The following is a 15898-nucleotide window of genomic DNA, read 5'->3' on the forward strand; positions in this document are numbered from 1 at the left end:
TGGTTAAGGGGATATTGTCACTCATTGGGGAGAGACCACCATATAGGTGTGTGGAGACTCATTAAGCCTTTAGCACTCCACTTTGCAAAGGACCATGGGAAGAAATGCAAATCTGTCTTCCATGATGTAATTAGGAAGTCAGATGCTGCCTTTGCAATGACGCTGGGATTATTACCAGGTATAGTAATTCCTAATTACATCAGGGAAGACAGATTTGCATTCTTCCCATGGTCCTTTGCAAAGTGGAGTGCTAAAGGCTTAATGAGTCTCCACACACCTATATGGTGGTCTCTCCCCAAGGAGTGACAATATCCCCTTAACCCTGTCTAAGCCTCTCACCTCTACCAGGTTATAGTCCTCTCTACATCGAGCTGAAGAGGTGCAAGTACATTGGAACAGCTGTCCTCGGTTGAGAGACTATACCTGGTAATAATCCCAGTGTCATTTCAAAACAAAGGCCTCTTGGAAGGTCGTGCATGATGCAAAAGTGAGCAACCTTTATGGGGTTATTTCACTGGAATTCTGTCTTCCCAACTACATCAGGGAAGACAGGCTTGCACATTCCAGTGAGCGCCCTCTATTGGTTTGCAATACTGAGGCAGCATCTGACTTCCTAATTACATCATGGAAGACAGATTTGCATATTCTTCCCATGGTCTGTATATATGGACAGTGCACAGTACTACTTCTGTTGTCCTGTATATTGTGTGTAATTCTCAGGCCGGACACTGACAAGGAGGAGGGGGGGGGGGCTGCATGTTAACTTATGGTGGTTGTAGTTTTTCCACCAGAGCTCTTCCAGCTCTTCCCTCTTATCCTGGGTGGACTCAGGAGGCAGTGGTGCAGTTGAACCAAAATTAAACTTTTCTATGATAACATGCAGCTTCCTGAGGGGAGTTGTAGTTTCCACTGTGGTGGCTGTTCCCAGACGTAGAATGAGGGATGCCCAGAATAAGATGGTGGTATAAGGTGCTTTTTCTGCAATACAAACAGTATATAAAATCTCTGCATCTCCCAGTATAGCTATAGGGGCTGAGGTCTATGAAGTCCCAGGGCTCCTGACTGGTGGGTTCTGTAAACCATGACATCCCTGTCTCAGGACTGCATGTATCTATGTATCTATGTATCTATCTATCTATCTATCTATTATCTATCTATCATCTATCTATCTATCTATCTATCTATCTATCTATCTCCTATCTATCTATCTATCTATCTATCTATCTCCTATCTATCTATCTATCTATCTATCTCTATCTATCTATCTATCTATCTATCTATCTATCTATCTATCATCTATCTATCTATCTATCTATCTATCTATCTATCTATCTATCTATCTATCTCTATCTATCTATCATCTATCTATCTATCTATCTATCTATCTATCTATCTATCTATCTATCTATCTCCTATCTATCTATCTATCTATCTATCTATCTCCTATCTATCTATCTATCTATCTATCTATCTATCTCCTATCTATCTATCTATCTATCTATCTATCTATCTATCTCCTATCTATCTATCTATCTATCTATCTATCTATAATCTATCTATCTATCTATCTATCTATCTATCATCTATCTATCTATCTATCTCCTATCTATCTATCTATCTATCTATCTATCTATCTATCTATCTATCTATCTATAGCTATAGGGGCTGAGGTCTATGAAGTCCCAGGGCTCCTGACTGGTGGGTTCTGTAAACCATGACATCCCTGTCTCAGGACTGCATCTATCTATGTATCTATCTATCTATCTATCTATCTATCTATCTATCTATCTATTATCTATCTATCATCTATCTATCTATCTATCTATCTATCTATCTATCTATCTCCTATCTATCTCCTATCTATCTATCTATCTATCTATCTATCTATCTATCTATCTATCTATCTATCTATCTCTATCTATCTATCATCTATCTATCTATCTATCTATCTATCTATCTATCTCCTATCTATCTATCTATCTATCTATCTATCTATCTATCTATCTATCTCCTATCTATCTATCTATCTATCTATCTATCTCCTATCTATCTATCTATCTATCTATCTCCTATCTATCTATCTATCTATCTATCTATCTATCTATAATCTATCTATCTATCTATCTATCTATCTATCTATCATCTATCTATCTATCTATCTATCTATCTATCTATCATCTATCTATCTATCTATCTATCTATCTATCATCTATCTATCTATTTATCTATCTATCTCCTATCTATCTATCTATCTATCTATCTATCTATCTATCTATCTATCTCCTATCTATCATCTATCTATCTATCTATCTATCTATCTATCTATCTATCTATCGTCTATCTATCTATAATCTATCTATCTATCTATCTATCTATCTATCATCTATCTATCTATCTATCTATCTATCTATCTATCTATCTCCTATCTATCTATCTATCTATCTATCTATCTATCATCTATCTATCTATCTATCTATCTATCTATCTATCTATCTCCTATCTATCATCTATCTATCTATCTATCTATCTATCTATCTATCTATCTATCTATCTCCTATCTATCATCTATCTATCTATCTATCTATCTATCTATGACTGCTGTAGGGCTGATGATACTTAGTTTCCCTCAGGGGCTGCAGAGGACTCACAGCAGGTCTCACTTGGCTGATGACACATACTACTGACCTAGAACTCAGTTATAGTCTCCACTTCCAACCCAGTAGCCAGCGATTGGCCAGGGCTGTTCCAAGTCCCCTAATACAGAGGAGTAGCCAAGCACATGAGAAAGAACAAAATGGGGAACAAATAAAACAAATGAGAAGCTGAGGAGAGGGAGACTGAGTACCTGCAGGTGTATTGCCAAGATCGATGAGCTCGTGTTTCAAGTCACTCCCTGTTAGAGTCAATTGCAAGTTTTATTTATTAAAATATCCTGTATTTTTCTGAAGATGTTGCAGTAAAAGGTACTATGTCTCACTCTATCCATGTGCATGTGAAGAATTACTTTACACTCCGCCTCCATTGGAATGGGTTGGTGGCCACTCCACTTGGCCCTCCGCTGTTCCAGTATCCCGTGGGTGTGCCCTAGATATCTATGGTGTCTCCAGTTAACCCCATTATACTGTAATTGTTCTAGTTCTAACTGTAAAGGATTAAAGCAATGTATTATTAATGTGCAGGAAGTGTGGAAAACCTCAATCACCTCCCGTCTACAGCGTTACATTACATCACATTCAGACACTTGTGGAAAAATATCTCGTTGATCTCAGTTTTGGTTTGGTTTTTAGTAATCATGTCACCCACTATTCCCTCTTGTTAGATTGTATGCATACATGTTGCTCAGGTTACTTATAGCAAACGTCTGGCCGCTAGGGGTAGACTTGGGAAAACATACAGCTAATCCCGGGCGGTTCCCTGAGACACGTCTATGGTCGTGCCAGTTTTGATGTTTTTGAAAAAACAAAAACAAATCTATTCAGTAAAATTAAGGTTGAAGGGACAATTTAGGGAATTTATCTGCAAGGAAAGCAAGTTTCGCTTTCCCAATCTACTAGTTGTTGGTTGATTGAGAAATAAAAGGATGTGTTTCAATGGCTAAAACGTCCAAAAATAGCAAAATAATAACCACACTAGGAGATGTGAATGTCAATGTGCAAACTTTATTAACCCATCATAAAAGTCACATAAACAATACTGTCATTAGCATCGTAGAGCATCAAGTCACCGAACCTGGCCCGTTCACCCAATTAGATTTAAGTTCACCATACACGTTACATTTTCAATGGCCGAAATGGCCAATTTGGGCAAAAAATGGTCAACAATCTGTCATGTAGAGGATGTGATCGGACGCTCACGAGTGGATGACCACAGGCTTTAGGCTGTTGAAGGCAGATTGGCCATATTGGATATTTTTGGCTAGGTATGTCAATGTTTGGTGTGATTTGCTGCCCTTCTTTAATTCTAGTTGTGTATGTTGTTGGTGGGATCATGCATGACAGCCATCCGAAATCTGAAGTGTATAGAGAGACTTACTGTATCCTCATCACTTAGTACAAGGCAGTAGGTACGGTATCACCCCAGGTCACTAAAACTCATCTCCTCATATGTAACACTTGTTATGTGGAGCACGTCCTAGCATCAACCCATACATCTGGACGAGTGGACCATACCAATAATATATAGACTTATTCAACCATTTTATTGCGCCAGTGCATCTACAATAAAAGTGAAGTACCTTCGTAACTATACAAAGTCATCAAAGAGTTGCTAACAACCAGAGAAACAACCAGAAAAACAATTGTAGTCTACGTAGACTGCAAATCCTATACACTGGTGGAGTGAATTGGAAGGTCCAAGTAGTCTTTGACGCCTAAGTCTAGATTGATGGAGAAGACATGGTCCTGTTGTGTGGGTGCTGTTGTGTATAGAAGTAAGGCCAACAAACAAGGAGACAGAAGATGACGCCCATCATGGTGGAGCCTTCAATGACCCATGACAGTATAAATCCATTAGCGGTAGCCACCTGTTGACTTGGTTACTGTACTCTGGAGATCTTTATGGGTCACAGGTAAACTCGACGGAGGTCACTGGGGGATGTGATCGTGTTACACTGAGGACAAAGCTTCTTTGATCCCTGGAAAGAGGAGAAAAACTTCAGTTCCTAATATTAGGTCAAGAAGAGTCTCAGCTTTGGCCACCATATTGGCTTATCTTGTATCGATCTAACATTACATCAAGCCTCAGCATGTGACCTAAATGCCTAGTTGAAATGAGACTTCCCACAATGCACTATAACAGGAAGCCATTAGTTACAATAGCTTAAGCTTGGCGTAGAGTATAAAATAGAAAATATCAATATTGGGTAAAATTTTGGTTCTTACCAGTGCTCTTAACCAGCAACCCTCACAGTGTATGTGCCAGCATTGGATAGACGCAACAGGGACCGTGTAAGCATCCTACGTGAGAAAACAAGTCAACATAGAACATAAAAAGGGCAATGCCAGTCTAAATTTATTAGTCATACCCATTGCACTATGGTCTACCTTGTCAATGGTGAGCAAAGTGGGTCCATTAGAAACTTACCAGGCAGATGTGACAGGTGTGCGTGTTTTTCAGTTTGTCAGTCAGTTCTTGGATCTTCTCTCGAAGAGCTTCCAAACTCTCTTCACTAAATGTAACAAAACAATACAGCCATTATTTTTGTAACTATTATGTTCCTACAACATGTTACATAGGTACATACAGCCAGGGATCAAGGAGAGAACCAAGGTCCGAGATCTTATGGAGTTTGGTCTCTAAAATAATCTAAAAGAAAATATCTAGGACCACAAACATTGGCCCTATCAACTTACAAAATAAGATTATCCACCATTTTAGAGTAATATGTTCAAGGGTAAGGTTAGCGTTTGGGTGTTGGGTGCTTAAGATTGTCTAAATTTATTTTTGTCCATTAAGGATGACTCAAAATGATCCAATCAGACAACGTATGGTCCTCTTAAGATCTGCAGAAACCACAATGTTCTCAAATTCTTGAGATGCCCTCTTCGACAGGGTCCAAAATTGGCCAACATTTTTTAGGTGAACAAGAGTGACTGGACCACCAGAGAAACATTAAATATCCTCATGTTTTAACATGGTCTGAGAGGGTGCAGGTGGGTCCATTAAAAATGTTAAAAATTGGGATTCCTCATGGGTTCCATCTTTGTAATGCTTGCATGGCTGGATAAAGCATTTCATCCATGGTCCAGAATTATCCCACCATTCAACATTGGAATCCAACTTACAGTAGATCAATTGGGCTATATGTTCAGGTCCAAAGATTACATGGCAAACAAGTTAGTACTACTCACTTTGTATGGGAAGAAGCTGGCATCTCCTCACTGTCGGAGTCTTCACTGTGACTAGGTGAGCTGATTCCTGGAGATCCCCTACAACCTGCACGTAAGACGAGAAAAAATTGGGCAAATTCCTTATAAATGCAATTACTTATATTGACTACATATCATAGATTCGGGTCCTCAAGTCAAAACTCCTTCCATGGAGTAGAATAGAGAAATGCTCTACTGGAATGGCTACCATGTAATATTATGTTTCTCCCATAGCAGCCAAAGTCTCTGACCAGATATGACCTCCAGAAAAATTGGTTGTTTGTGGGGGAGTTCCAGGAATTCGATTTGTCGAAGAGTATCACAATAGGCAGAAGGCCTTTTTCCTTTTTTTCAGTTTTTATACGTTCCACAGATCCCAGCAAAACTTCACATCTGAGTTTCCCGCATCAGACACTTGGTAGTTTCATAAGAAACCAATATGCCTACGGAGACATTTTTGAACTTTGCAAAGAAACCAGAGAACACCCATGCAAATAGATTATGCAAACTTCTTATGGTGCCCTAGTTATTGAACCTGTAAAGGAGAACTAAAAACTCTGCCCTTGAGATTGCAAACCCGTTCTACAGCAGTAGTCTCAATGAGTCTAGAGGTTATCTATAGATATTATGTTACGGGCATCAGAAATTCAACGTTTAGTTGGACCAGTAGAACGTTGGACTCCCCAATCCAATGTCAACAACATCTCTTTGCTATTGCTCACACCAAATAAGTAAACAAGATTAGTAGAAAGGACCATGTCCATCACAAATCTAAAAATCTCTTCGATTTCATTGGTTTTGCTCACCTGTTCCATGAGAAGATGCTTTTTCCGGACTCCGCACCTCATCATCCCAGCGGTGATCCTCTGTGGCCTCGCTGTCTGCTGGAACGCCCCTCAGAGGCTGCCATAAGATGGAAAACAATAAGGGCAACCTTAGAACAAGTTCCCATTGGAATGCTTAACAATATGTGTGTTGCCAAATTCTCCGAAATTGTAGGATATCCTGTTGCATTGACCCAATGGTGTTTATAGTTTGTGGTTTCTCAAGGTCAATGGGATGAGGAGTTTTATTTTGTTGGTGGATATCTGGTATTATGGAAAAATTCCCCTTGTTCAAGTAGGTGGTTACACACTGTAGGTCCCATAGTTGTCCAATTTTGTGTTTCTCTCTCTTGAATTTCCATTGTACCGTAGGATTCAGTACAATGTGTGGCCGATGGACAATAGGTTTATTGTCCTGCAGAAATCAGCCTATCCCTGATCGACAAGCAAACACTCTTTCATTGGGTGTCGGCCCTATAAGGCGGGCCAATGCTAATAAGAGCGTTCATTCCCGATAATTGCCTGCTAAATGATCCTAATAGAGCACCGGAGTGTGTTTGGGGAAAGATGTGAATAAGCCCTAATCACATGATAATTGATAGTCTTTACAATGTCTATTCATGTGCAAACTAACGTGTCCACTCACCTCCTCAATATTCAGCCGAGCTCTCTTACACCTTCCCGCCCTTGCTGTGTACAAGAAAACAAAACCAGGAATTAAAAAGGTAAGAATACAATCTTCAGAGACCAACCCTACAATAAAGATGTCATCTATAGACCTTACTCACATGTCTAGGAAGTCTTCTATATTGGTGCTTAAAGACGACCTTTCACCATCTCCAATGAATAGCTGCTACTTCACTGACACTGCCACAGTTGGAATTTTTTATCTTGCCCCCACTATTCCTGAGCAATCACTATTAGAGATGAGCAAGTAATATTCGATCGAGTAGGTATTCGAAATACTCATACTCGATCGAGTACCACTCGCTATTCAAATGGAAAAGTTTGATGCAGAACCAGCATTGATTGGCCGAATGCTATACAGTCGGCCAATCAACGCTGGTTCTTCTCCTACCTTTAGAAGTCTTCTCCGTGCAGCGTCCCCGCGGCGTCTTCCGGCTCTGAATTCACTCTGCCAGGCATCGGGCCTGGGCAGAGCCGACTGCGCATGCCCGCTTGTAGTGCGGGCATGCGCAGTCGGCTCTGCCCAGGCCCGGTGCCTGGCAGAGTGAATTCAGAGCCGGAAGATGCCGCGGGGACGCTGCACGGAGAAGACTTCTCGGAGGATCCAGCCCGACCCTCACTCGTGGACTTGGTAAGTATAATTTGATCGAATGTTGCCTACCCCTGAAACGAGCATTTTCCCCCCACAGATTATAATAGGGTTCGATATTCGATTCCAGTAGTCGAATATTGAGGGGCTACTCGAAACGAATATTGAATCTCGAACATTTTACTGTTCACTCATCTCTAATCACTATTATTAGTTTTGTTGCCTGATGTTTTATTTAGACTCTGTAGTGTCAGGAGGGCGGTGTCAGGCAGGAGAAAACAAGAGGGTGTGATACTGAGCTCTGCTACTGTCTGTCTCTGATTGGAGTTCTGAATCACGCCCCCTGCTTGACACCGCCCACCTGACATTACAGAACTGAAATAGCAGATCAGGTAACAAAATTAACTGCCCTTGTTGCTCAGGAATGGTGGGAGCTAGAGAGAAAATTCTGGAATCCATGGAGCAGTGACGATTAGCAGATGTTAAGAACTTGAATGGCTGGAGGAGGTGAAAGATTCTGTAAGCTATTTCTATTGTATATCAGGTTAAACAGTCTGTTTGCTATGGACATATGAAATATTGTTCCTAGAGAACAAATTGAGATGACCAACACTCCCCCACTGGCAGATGTGGGAGGAGATATGGATTGGGCAGTGGGATATCAACTACCCGATCAATCCAACTGCCCGATCCTTATGTGGTCAGGGAGACATCAGTGATCAATGGCTGAGCTGTGATATTCGGTTCAATTGGAGCACCACTGATCAGACAAAAATTGGCTGATGGTAAATAAAGACCGGGAATCCCAATTCCATAGACTCTCCATTGGATCCTCAACTCAACGGAGACTGGAGTACATAGTGATTATTTTAAGTCTCACTAGTATGCCAAAAAATAACTTGGAACACCCTTTATACAAGACATCCAATTTAACTGTAATATGTTGATCCAGCCTTATAAGAACGAAATTTGTTCCCTTTTGGGGCCCTATTGACCAAATCCTAAGGTTGTTCCTCCACTGTAAAGCCAGGTCTTCGAAGGTTACCCAGTCCTCCACTTATAACCACTCCCTCAACACTTTCACTTGCCACACATTTGTATGTTTCGAACCTTTCTGACCATGAACCCATGTAATATATAATATACATGTCTATTTTTGAAGATCCCTTCAGGTCGAAAGTAAGCATGGCATGAAATTATACAAAGGTCCAATCATAGACATGTGTAATGAGCTTGGTATGATGAGTGAACTTACCTCCCAATCGCTCTTCTCTGTTCCATCTAACCTGCTGAAAAATCTAAGGATGAAGACAGTGAGATAGTGACAATCATATGCAAAAATAGACATGACAGTGATTGAAGTTCTCTATCTGGCTGAAAGTATTAGACCTATCAGGATTGGCCAACAATCTAATGTGGAAGGGAAGATTGGACCAACTGTCCAATTTTCCCTTCCAATATAAGAAACATTTGACAAGGTGGACACTTTGGATTTTCTCATGTTCTATATTTCGCCATGAGATAACTTGCCCTCGTTGTAATATTATGTATCCTTGATTGGGCAAAGATCACTGTTTATGGTGGTGCCATGCATATCGTTGGTCAAATTAGCCAACTGCTAACCTTATATCTATGGTCACTTGTTTGGGACTTCGCGAGATTACACAGTTGTCAATTGTTAATTTAGTAAATAGGTGGTTCCTGGTCAGTGTTCAGGTTGAGAACCTTAGGCCCACCAAAGAACATTTATCTTGAGGGATACATTCCTATTTCACATTCCAGCCAATGACTAACACCAATGCTAAGCTATTGAACCTCATGGGTCAGGACCTAGGACCCACAGTAAACCTCAATCTACAATTGAAAGATTGCAATGTTTCTGAAAAGAAGTTCAATTCACCTGTTGCCTGTCCAGCTTCTGTCCATCTTCTGAGGTCATGAGTGGTGAGTCACTGCGGGTGTCTCGTCCTTGCTGTGGGGACTACAAGAACATGGACAGAATGATAGTCATTAGAAAATGATGATAACATAGTCAAAGACTTATTATATAGATTGCTGAATAAGTATTACCCCACCTGGGTAAAGTTGGTGGAGGATTCTGGTGTAGCATCAACTTCACTGCAAAAAAACAGAAAGAAAATAATTTGTATCAAAAATATGAAAATCAACCATTGTTGGTCTTGTGTTGGAAGATATGTTAAATGCCACCCAATATTCTATGAGGAAATTTTAGCTGCTTCTTCCCAATTTTTCCTTCACCAATTGTTCACTTTTCTATGATCAGTGGCCAAAACCAACTGGTGGAGATTTCTCAAGATCCCTTTTCGAAATTTTCCAATTCTATATTGAGAGGTTGGAAGAAGGGGTTCAATGATATTGTTTACTTGAGAAGATTTCAGAAGAAGAGATGGACAACCACCATAATATATAGCTTGCCTGAGGAATCAAGCAAAAATAAAAATTCTCAGAAACCCATGACCATGAATATTACATCACGTTTGGACCAAAGAGATGGATTCTGAGGAAGCTAATGCATATAGAAGAAGACAAAGCAGTGTCCTGGTGGATGGTTTGGGGGCAATGAAGAATCCCAACATGCCTAATTTTTGGGGGTTCCCGAAGGAAAACCACCAAATGAGTTCATGGGAAGGTAGCTGTTGACCAATATGACTAGAAGACTTGAATCTAAACTAAGACCCTTTGTAGACCAAGCGAGCAACTGGAGAGTGGAGACCACCTTAGGTTATGTTATTTGAAGAAACAATGGCTTTACCTGTCAGACAGATGAGTCAGTTGTTCCATTTCGTGTTGTAGATGGTGTGAGAGCTCATCTTTCTGGAGATGTTTATGGCACAGAGGACACAAGAGAGGTAACGATAGGGGGCTCTTTTTATCTGTAAGGAAAGCATATGAACTCATTGTATTAAGAACTTTTATTTTAATAGAATATATCATTTTTGTACTGGTTCCTAAGGTTGATCGAAAGATACACAGTAGAGATGGGCGAACCCCATTGGTATGAGATGGGTTTGACCAAATAAAACAAATCTCAGATGATCTAAAATGCCCATCACGACATGCATTGCGTTAAATTGGTTCTGGCCCTGTGAACTTATACTTACCTTCTGTCATCAGTTTTGGACCATCTGGTGGTGTCCAGAGCTCTCCTGTTGCCTGTGAGTGGGTCACAACAGTCACATGTTGACGCCAAGCTTCATAACATTATGACACTTGGCGTGTCCATGATTGGGCCTCAGTGGTGACCATGGGATCGTGACGTCACCGAGAAGACCAAGAGAAAGCGCCAGATGCTTCAAGGAGGCCCAAAAGAGGGTTTTTTTTTACTTTGTTGACACCTCACTGGGCCTCCACCTATGACTGAGGCAGAACTCGTCTTGAAGACGACGTCTACATACATGCTCTCCATGAACGTACAACATATTTTTCTCAGTAAGGCGATATTTGTACACGGATATATTCTGTAAAGGGCCAACATAAGATACCCCTAATGGTTCTAGGCATTGAAAGGAGAGCTTTGCCTTACTCAGGGTTGGCGTAGACCTGTTCGATGATTGTCCTCTTCATAGATTCCACAACCTTAGTAAAACTTTTCCTATATACGACATGGAGTTGGGTGGTGGGTTTAAACAACGGAGGATTGTAATGGTATAAACCATAGCTGGCCACATTTTTGCTCCGCACCCCTTAACCCAGATAGAACCCCAAATATTTTTATACACAGTAACAATAAGGACTTGGACATGTATCTCCTCACGCGTCTGGGATGACTACCAACTGATATACCCTGGCTCAGTCCTCATGATACCGATGTGGGCAGGGGACAAGGACCATAGAAAAAAGGCAGAAAATGCACCAACAAAAAAATACTAATTGTTTTTGAAAACAGGAACATTCCTGAACACTTGGTGGGAAGGGGCAGCAGTGAAAGGCGTATAGGCCAGGCCGAGAAAGGTCATGTGTCAGCTTTGTGTATAAGACCAGGGTGACAATGCAGACATAGTCAGAATAGGAGAGGGGGTACTCTGTTATACCGCATGAGAAAGGCTTCTCTATTTCCATAGTGTCCAGGAAGTACAATAGAGTGTGTGAGAGATAAACTCAGGATAAATTGTCCATGTACAATGGGTTAAGGGTCTCTGTGTGAGGCGAGGACTATTGTCATGGAGGACAGGCTGAGTAATGATGTCTCAGCCACACACACTGATTCAGCGTGAATTGCTCATTTTCCGCCTAGCTGGAGGTTGCATTCACAGAATCACCTAACACCCTGTTTATACCCCCTCAGCCCCCTCCTCCCCGCTATTAGTGTCAGGAGCAATTAGCACTGCATGGGGGGTATGACCTTTAGTGACATCGATCCCCAACCACAGAATACATTCCAGGCCTATTGTGCACAGTATAGATCTATCTATCTATCTATCTATCTATCTATCTATCTATCTATCTATCTCCTATCTATCTATCTATCTATCTATCTATCTATCTATCTCTCTCCTATCTATCTATCTATCTATCTATCTATCTCCTATCTATCTATCTATCTATCTATCTATCTATCTATCTCCTATCTATCTATCTATCTATCTATCTATCTATCTCCTATCTATCTATCTATCTATCTATCTATCTATCTATCTATCTCCTATCTATCTGTCTATCTATCTATCTATCTATCTATCTATCTAATCTATCTCCTATCTATCTATCTATCTATCTATCTATTTATCTATCTCCTATCTATCTATCTATCTATCTATCTATCTATCTATCTATCTCCTATCTATCTATCTATCTATCTATCTATCTATCTAGCTCCTATTTATCTATCTATCTATCTATCTATCTCCTATCTATCTATCTATCTATCTATCTATCTATCTATCTATCTCCTATCTATCTATCTATCTATCTATCTATCTATCTATCTATCTATCTCCTATCTATCATCTATCTATCTATCTATCTATCTATCTATCTATCTATCTCCTATCTATCTATCTATCTATCTATCTATCTATCAATCATTTCTCTTTATCTATGTACAATTTATCTACAGTATATATCTTTTATCTATCTATTTATCTGAATTCTATCTATTTATCTATTATTTAACATCGATCTATCATCTGTCTATCATCTCATATCTATCATCCACAGTGTGTATCTTTTTTTCTATCTCTCTACTTCATATCTTTCTTTCTTTCTTTCTTTCTTTCTTTCTTTCTTTCTTTCTTTCTTTCTTTCTTTCTTTCTTTCTTTCTTTCTTTCTTTCTTTCTTTCTATCTCCTATCTATCATTTCCTCTAGTGGGTCTAATCTTTTCCTTCAACTTTGTCTTCCCCCTGACTCATTCCCTCTGTGGTGCCAACAACCACCATAATCCAAGCCTTCTACTCCTGACTCCAAGACTTTTCTCTAGCTGCACCAGTTCTCTGGAATGTGCTACCCTGGACAGAGTAATTTCCAATATCCACAGTTTTAAGTGTGCCCTAAGCAAACTTGTTACAGCTGGACTATCACACTCTTCTCCATTTACCTCTGTGTCACCTCTTTCTCCTCATACATGTCAGCGAGAAGCCACTACTATTGGAACTACTAACATTGGAAAGTTGAAATAGTTAGATAATAGATAAATGGATAAATAGATAGAAAGATAGATATTACATAGATAGATAGATAGATATTAGCTATAATTTAGTATAGATAGATATGAAATATATCGATAGATATGATATATGTATAAATATTAGATAGATAGATAGATAGATAGATAGATAGATAGATAGGAGATAGATAGATAGGAGATAGATAGATAGATAGATAGATAGATAGATAGATAGATAGGAGATAGATAGATAGATAGGAGATAGATAGATAGGAGATAAATAGATAGATAGATATATAGATAGATAGAAGGATAGATAGATAGATAGATAGATAGATAGATAGGAGATAGATAGATAGATAGATAGGAGATAGATAGATAGATAGATAGATAGATAGATAGATAGACTATGCTCTACAAGTGACTATATGGGGCCGGGGCTGCAGGTGTGTGTAATTATCACAGCTATTGCCCCCCTGTTTCCTGCAGGCGGTCATTCTCTGTGCATTAAATCTCCATGAGAAAGGGAGGGGTATACAGTAGCTGTATGCAGGGGAGGGGGATAAGGGTAAGAGTCCAGGCCTGGACAGACCTTAGCACCCCTCCCCCAACCACCCCATGTTTGTTTTTCTTCTTTATGCCCTCTTCTCACTTTCGCCTCAGCTCTGTCTTTTCCTCTCCTTTTCATGGCATCTCCTAATCTCTCTCTGTCCTTTGTCCCTTCTCTCCTGGGAGCCTTTGTGCAGCATCTGGCCAACTGGTGACTTCTTATCCCTCTCCCCTCCCAATATATCGATAGAGACCCCTCTGCTTTCTGGCCTCTCCCCAGTGACACTGAATACATTCAACACATTAACAATGCATTCATTAAGAAGGGCTCAGTGGTTAAGCTTCCACAAGCTGCGCTTTTCTCTGTCGTAACCATGTGTACTGGCTGTGATACAATGTAACTACACATGAAGGTGATAGATAGAAGAGTACAAGATAGATAGATATTACATGATAGATTGATCTATAGATAGATAGGAGATAGATAGACAGAAAGATAGATATGAAATAGATAGATAGGTGATAGATAGGAGATAGATAGATAGATAGATAGATAGATAGATAGATAGATAGAAGATAGATAGATAGGAGATAGATAGATAGATAGATAGATAGATAGATAAATAGATAGATAGATAGATAGATAGATAGATAGATAGATAGGAGATAGATAGATAGGGGATATATAGATAGATAGATAGATAGATAGATAGATAGAGAGATAGAGGATAGATAGATAGATAGATAGATAGATAGATAGATTGATAGATAGATAGATAGATAGATAGATATGAAATAGATATAGATAGATATGACATTGATAGATATGAGAAATAGATGTGAGAGAGATAGAATGATAGATAGATAGATAGATAGATAGATAGATAGATAGAATGATAGATAGATAGATAGAAGATAAATAGATAGATAGATAGATAGATAGATAGATAGATAGATAGATAGGCTTTCATAACATATTACTGGGCATTCATTTATGGCAGAAGTTCTCATTCCATCCTCCTGACCACTTCCTTCTCTTACCTCTCTTGTGAGAACTTGCTCTCAGTTTTGGGGAGCTCCTGTGCGATGTTGGTGCCATCACTGGTCCTGTAGATACATGAGAACTTTCCAGTCCTGTTTCCATGGGAAGGTAATGTAGCTGAGAAGGGTCTGCATCTCCCTTCAGCCTTTTAGGGTTCATAAAGCCAGCTTGAAGTCTTTCCACACTTTCAGGAAGGCGAAAAGCAGCAAAAGGGTGCAGAGCACTGTAACCCAAAACTCCTACTCCTCCGCGGTCCAGACGTGGGTGTCCGTATTGATGAGAAAGAGAAAGGAGTTGCGGGGCACAGGCAGAATTCAAATGTTCTTGTGGTGGGTAAAGTAGAGGGTAGGCCGGGCTCAGGTAGGTCATCTGTGGGGGTTTGTCCATGCCAATTGGTACTGTATAGTGAGGAGGTTGTTGGGCCACTCCAAGAGGACCTTCTGCAGAGGTGGCCATCACCAAGAGTGCTTGAGATGTTAGTGGGTTAATCAAGCCTGGAGTGCTCTCCATTGTAGAACACTGAAGAATCCTAGAAAAGGAAGAAAACAGATTATTTTCACCGATGACAAACCTTAAAGGTGTGAAATATTAAAAACCAAAGGCAAGGTGGCCATTATAATCGTGAAGAAGCTGTAGAGTATATCCCTCTATAAAGGCGACTTCCATTCTTGATATTGCATGTTAGCATTCCTTGCCTTCAACTAGTTGAGTAGTT

At 39.9% G+C, this 15898-nt stretch overlaps 1 protein-coding gene across 1 annotated transcript; it reads right to left on the reverse strand.

The window, feature by feature from the left end:
• Window positions 1–4561: 4561 nt before the first annotated feature.
• On the reverse strand, window positions 4562–15693 carry LOC142204722 (E3 ubiquitin-protein ligase Rnf220-like). The gene is made up of 11 exons (XM_075276035.1): window positions 15183–15693; window positions 10741–10861; window positions 10043–10085; window positions 9868–9948; window positions 9223–9265; window positions 7338–7381; window positions 6674–6770; window positions 5850–5934; window positions 5083–5167; window positions 4881–4955; window positions 4562–4633 (listed from the first exon to the last, which is right to left on the reverse strand). The coding sequence occupies exons 1-11, from the start codon at window positions 15691–15693 to the stop codon at window positions 4562–4564; spliced, it is 1257 nt and encodes a 418-aa protein (XP_075132136.1).
• Window positions 15694–15898: the final 205 nt, after the last annotated feature.

Source organism: Leptodactylus fuscus, chromosome 5, assembly GCF_031893055.1.
Source record: "Leptodactylus fuscus isolate aLepFus1 chromosome 5, aLepFus1.hap2, whole genome shotgun sequence".
Classification (NCBI taxonomy): domain Eukaryota; kingdom Metazoa; phylum Chordata; class Amphibia; order Anura; family Leptodactylidae; genus Leptodactylus; species Leptodactylus fuscus.

What these genes read in the sequence shown, in the direction of transcription:
- LOC142204722 (XM_075276035.1), bottom strand. Translation starts at nt 15,693, where the DNA reads ATGGAGAGCACTCCAGGCTTGATTAACCCACTAACATCTCAAGCACTC. An exon ending in AGAAGCTGGACAGGCAACAG is followed by an intron (nt 9,266 to 9,867) that starts GTGAATTGAACT and finishes CTTCATCCTTAG; the next exon opens with ATTTTTCAGCAGGTTAGATG. An exon ending in ACACCTGTCACATCTGCCTG is followed by an intron (nt 4,956 to 5,082) that starts GTAAGTTTCTAA and finishes TTTCTCACGTAG; the next exon opens with GATGCTTACACGGTCCCTGT.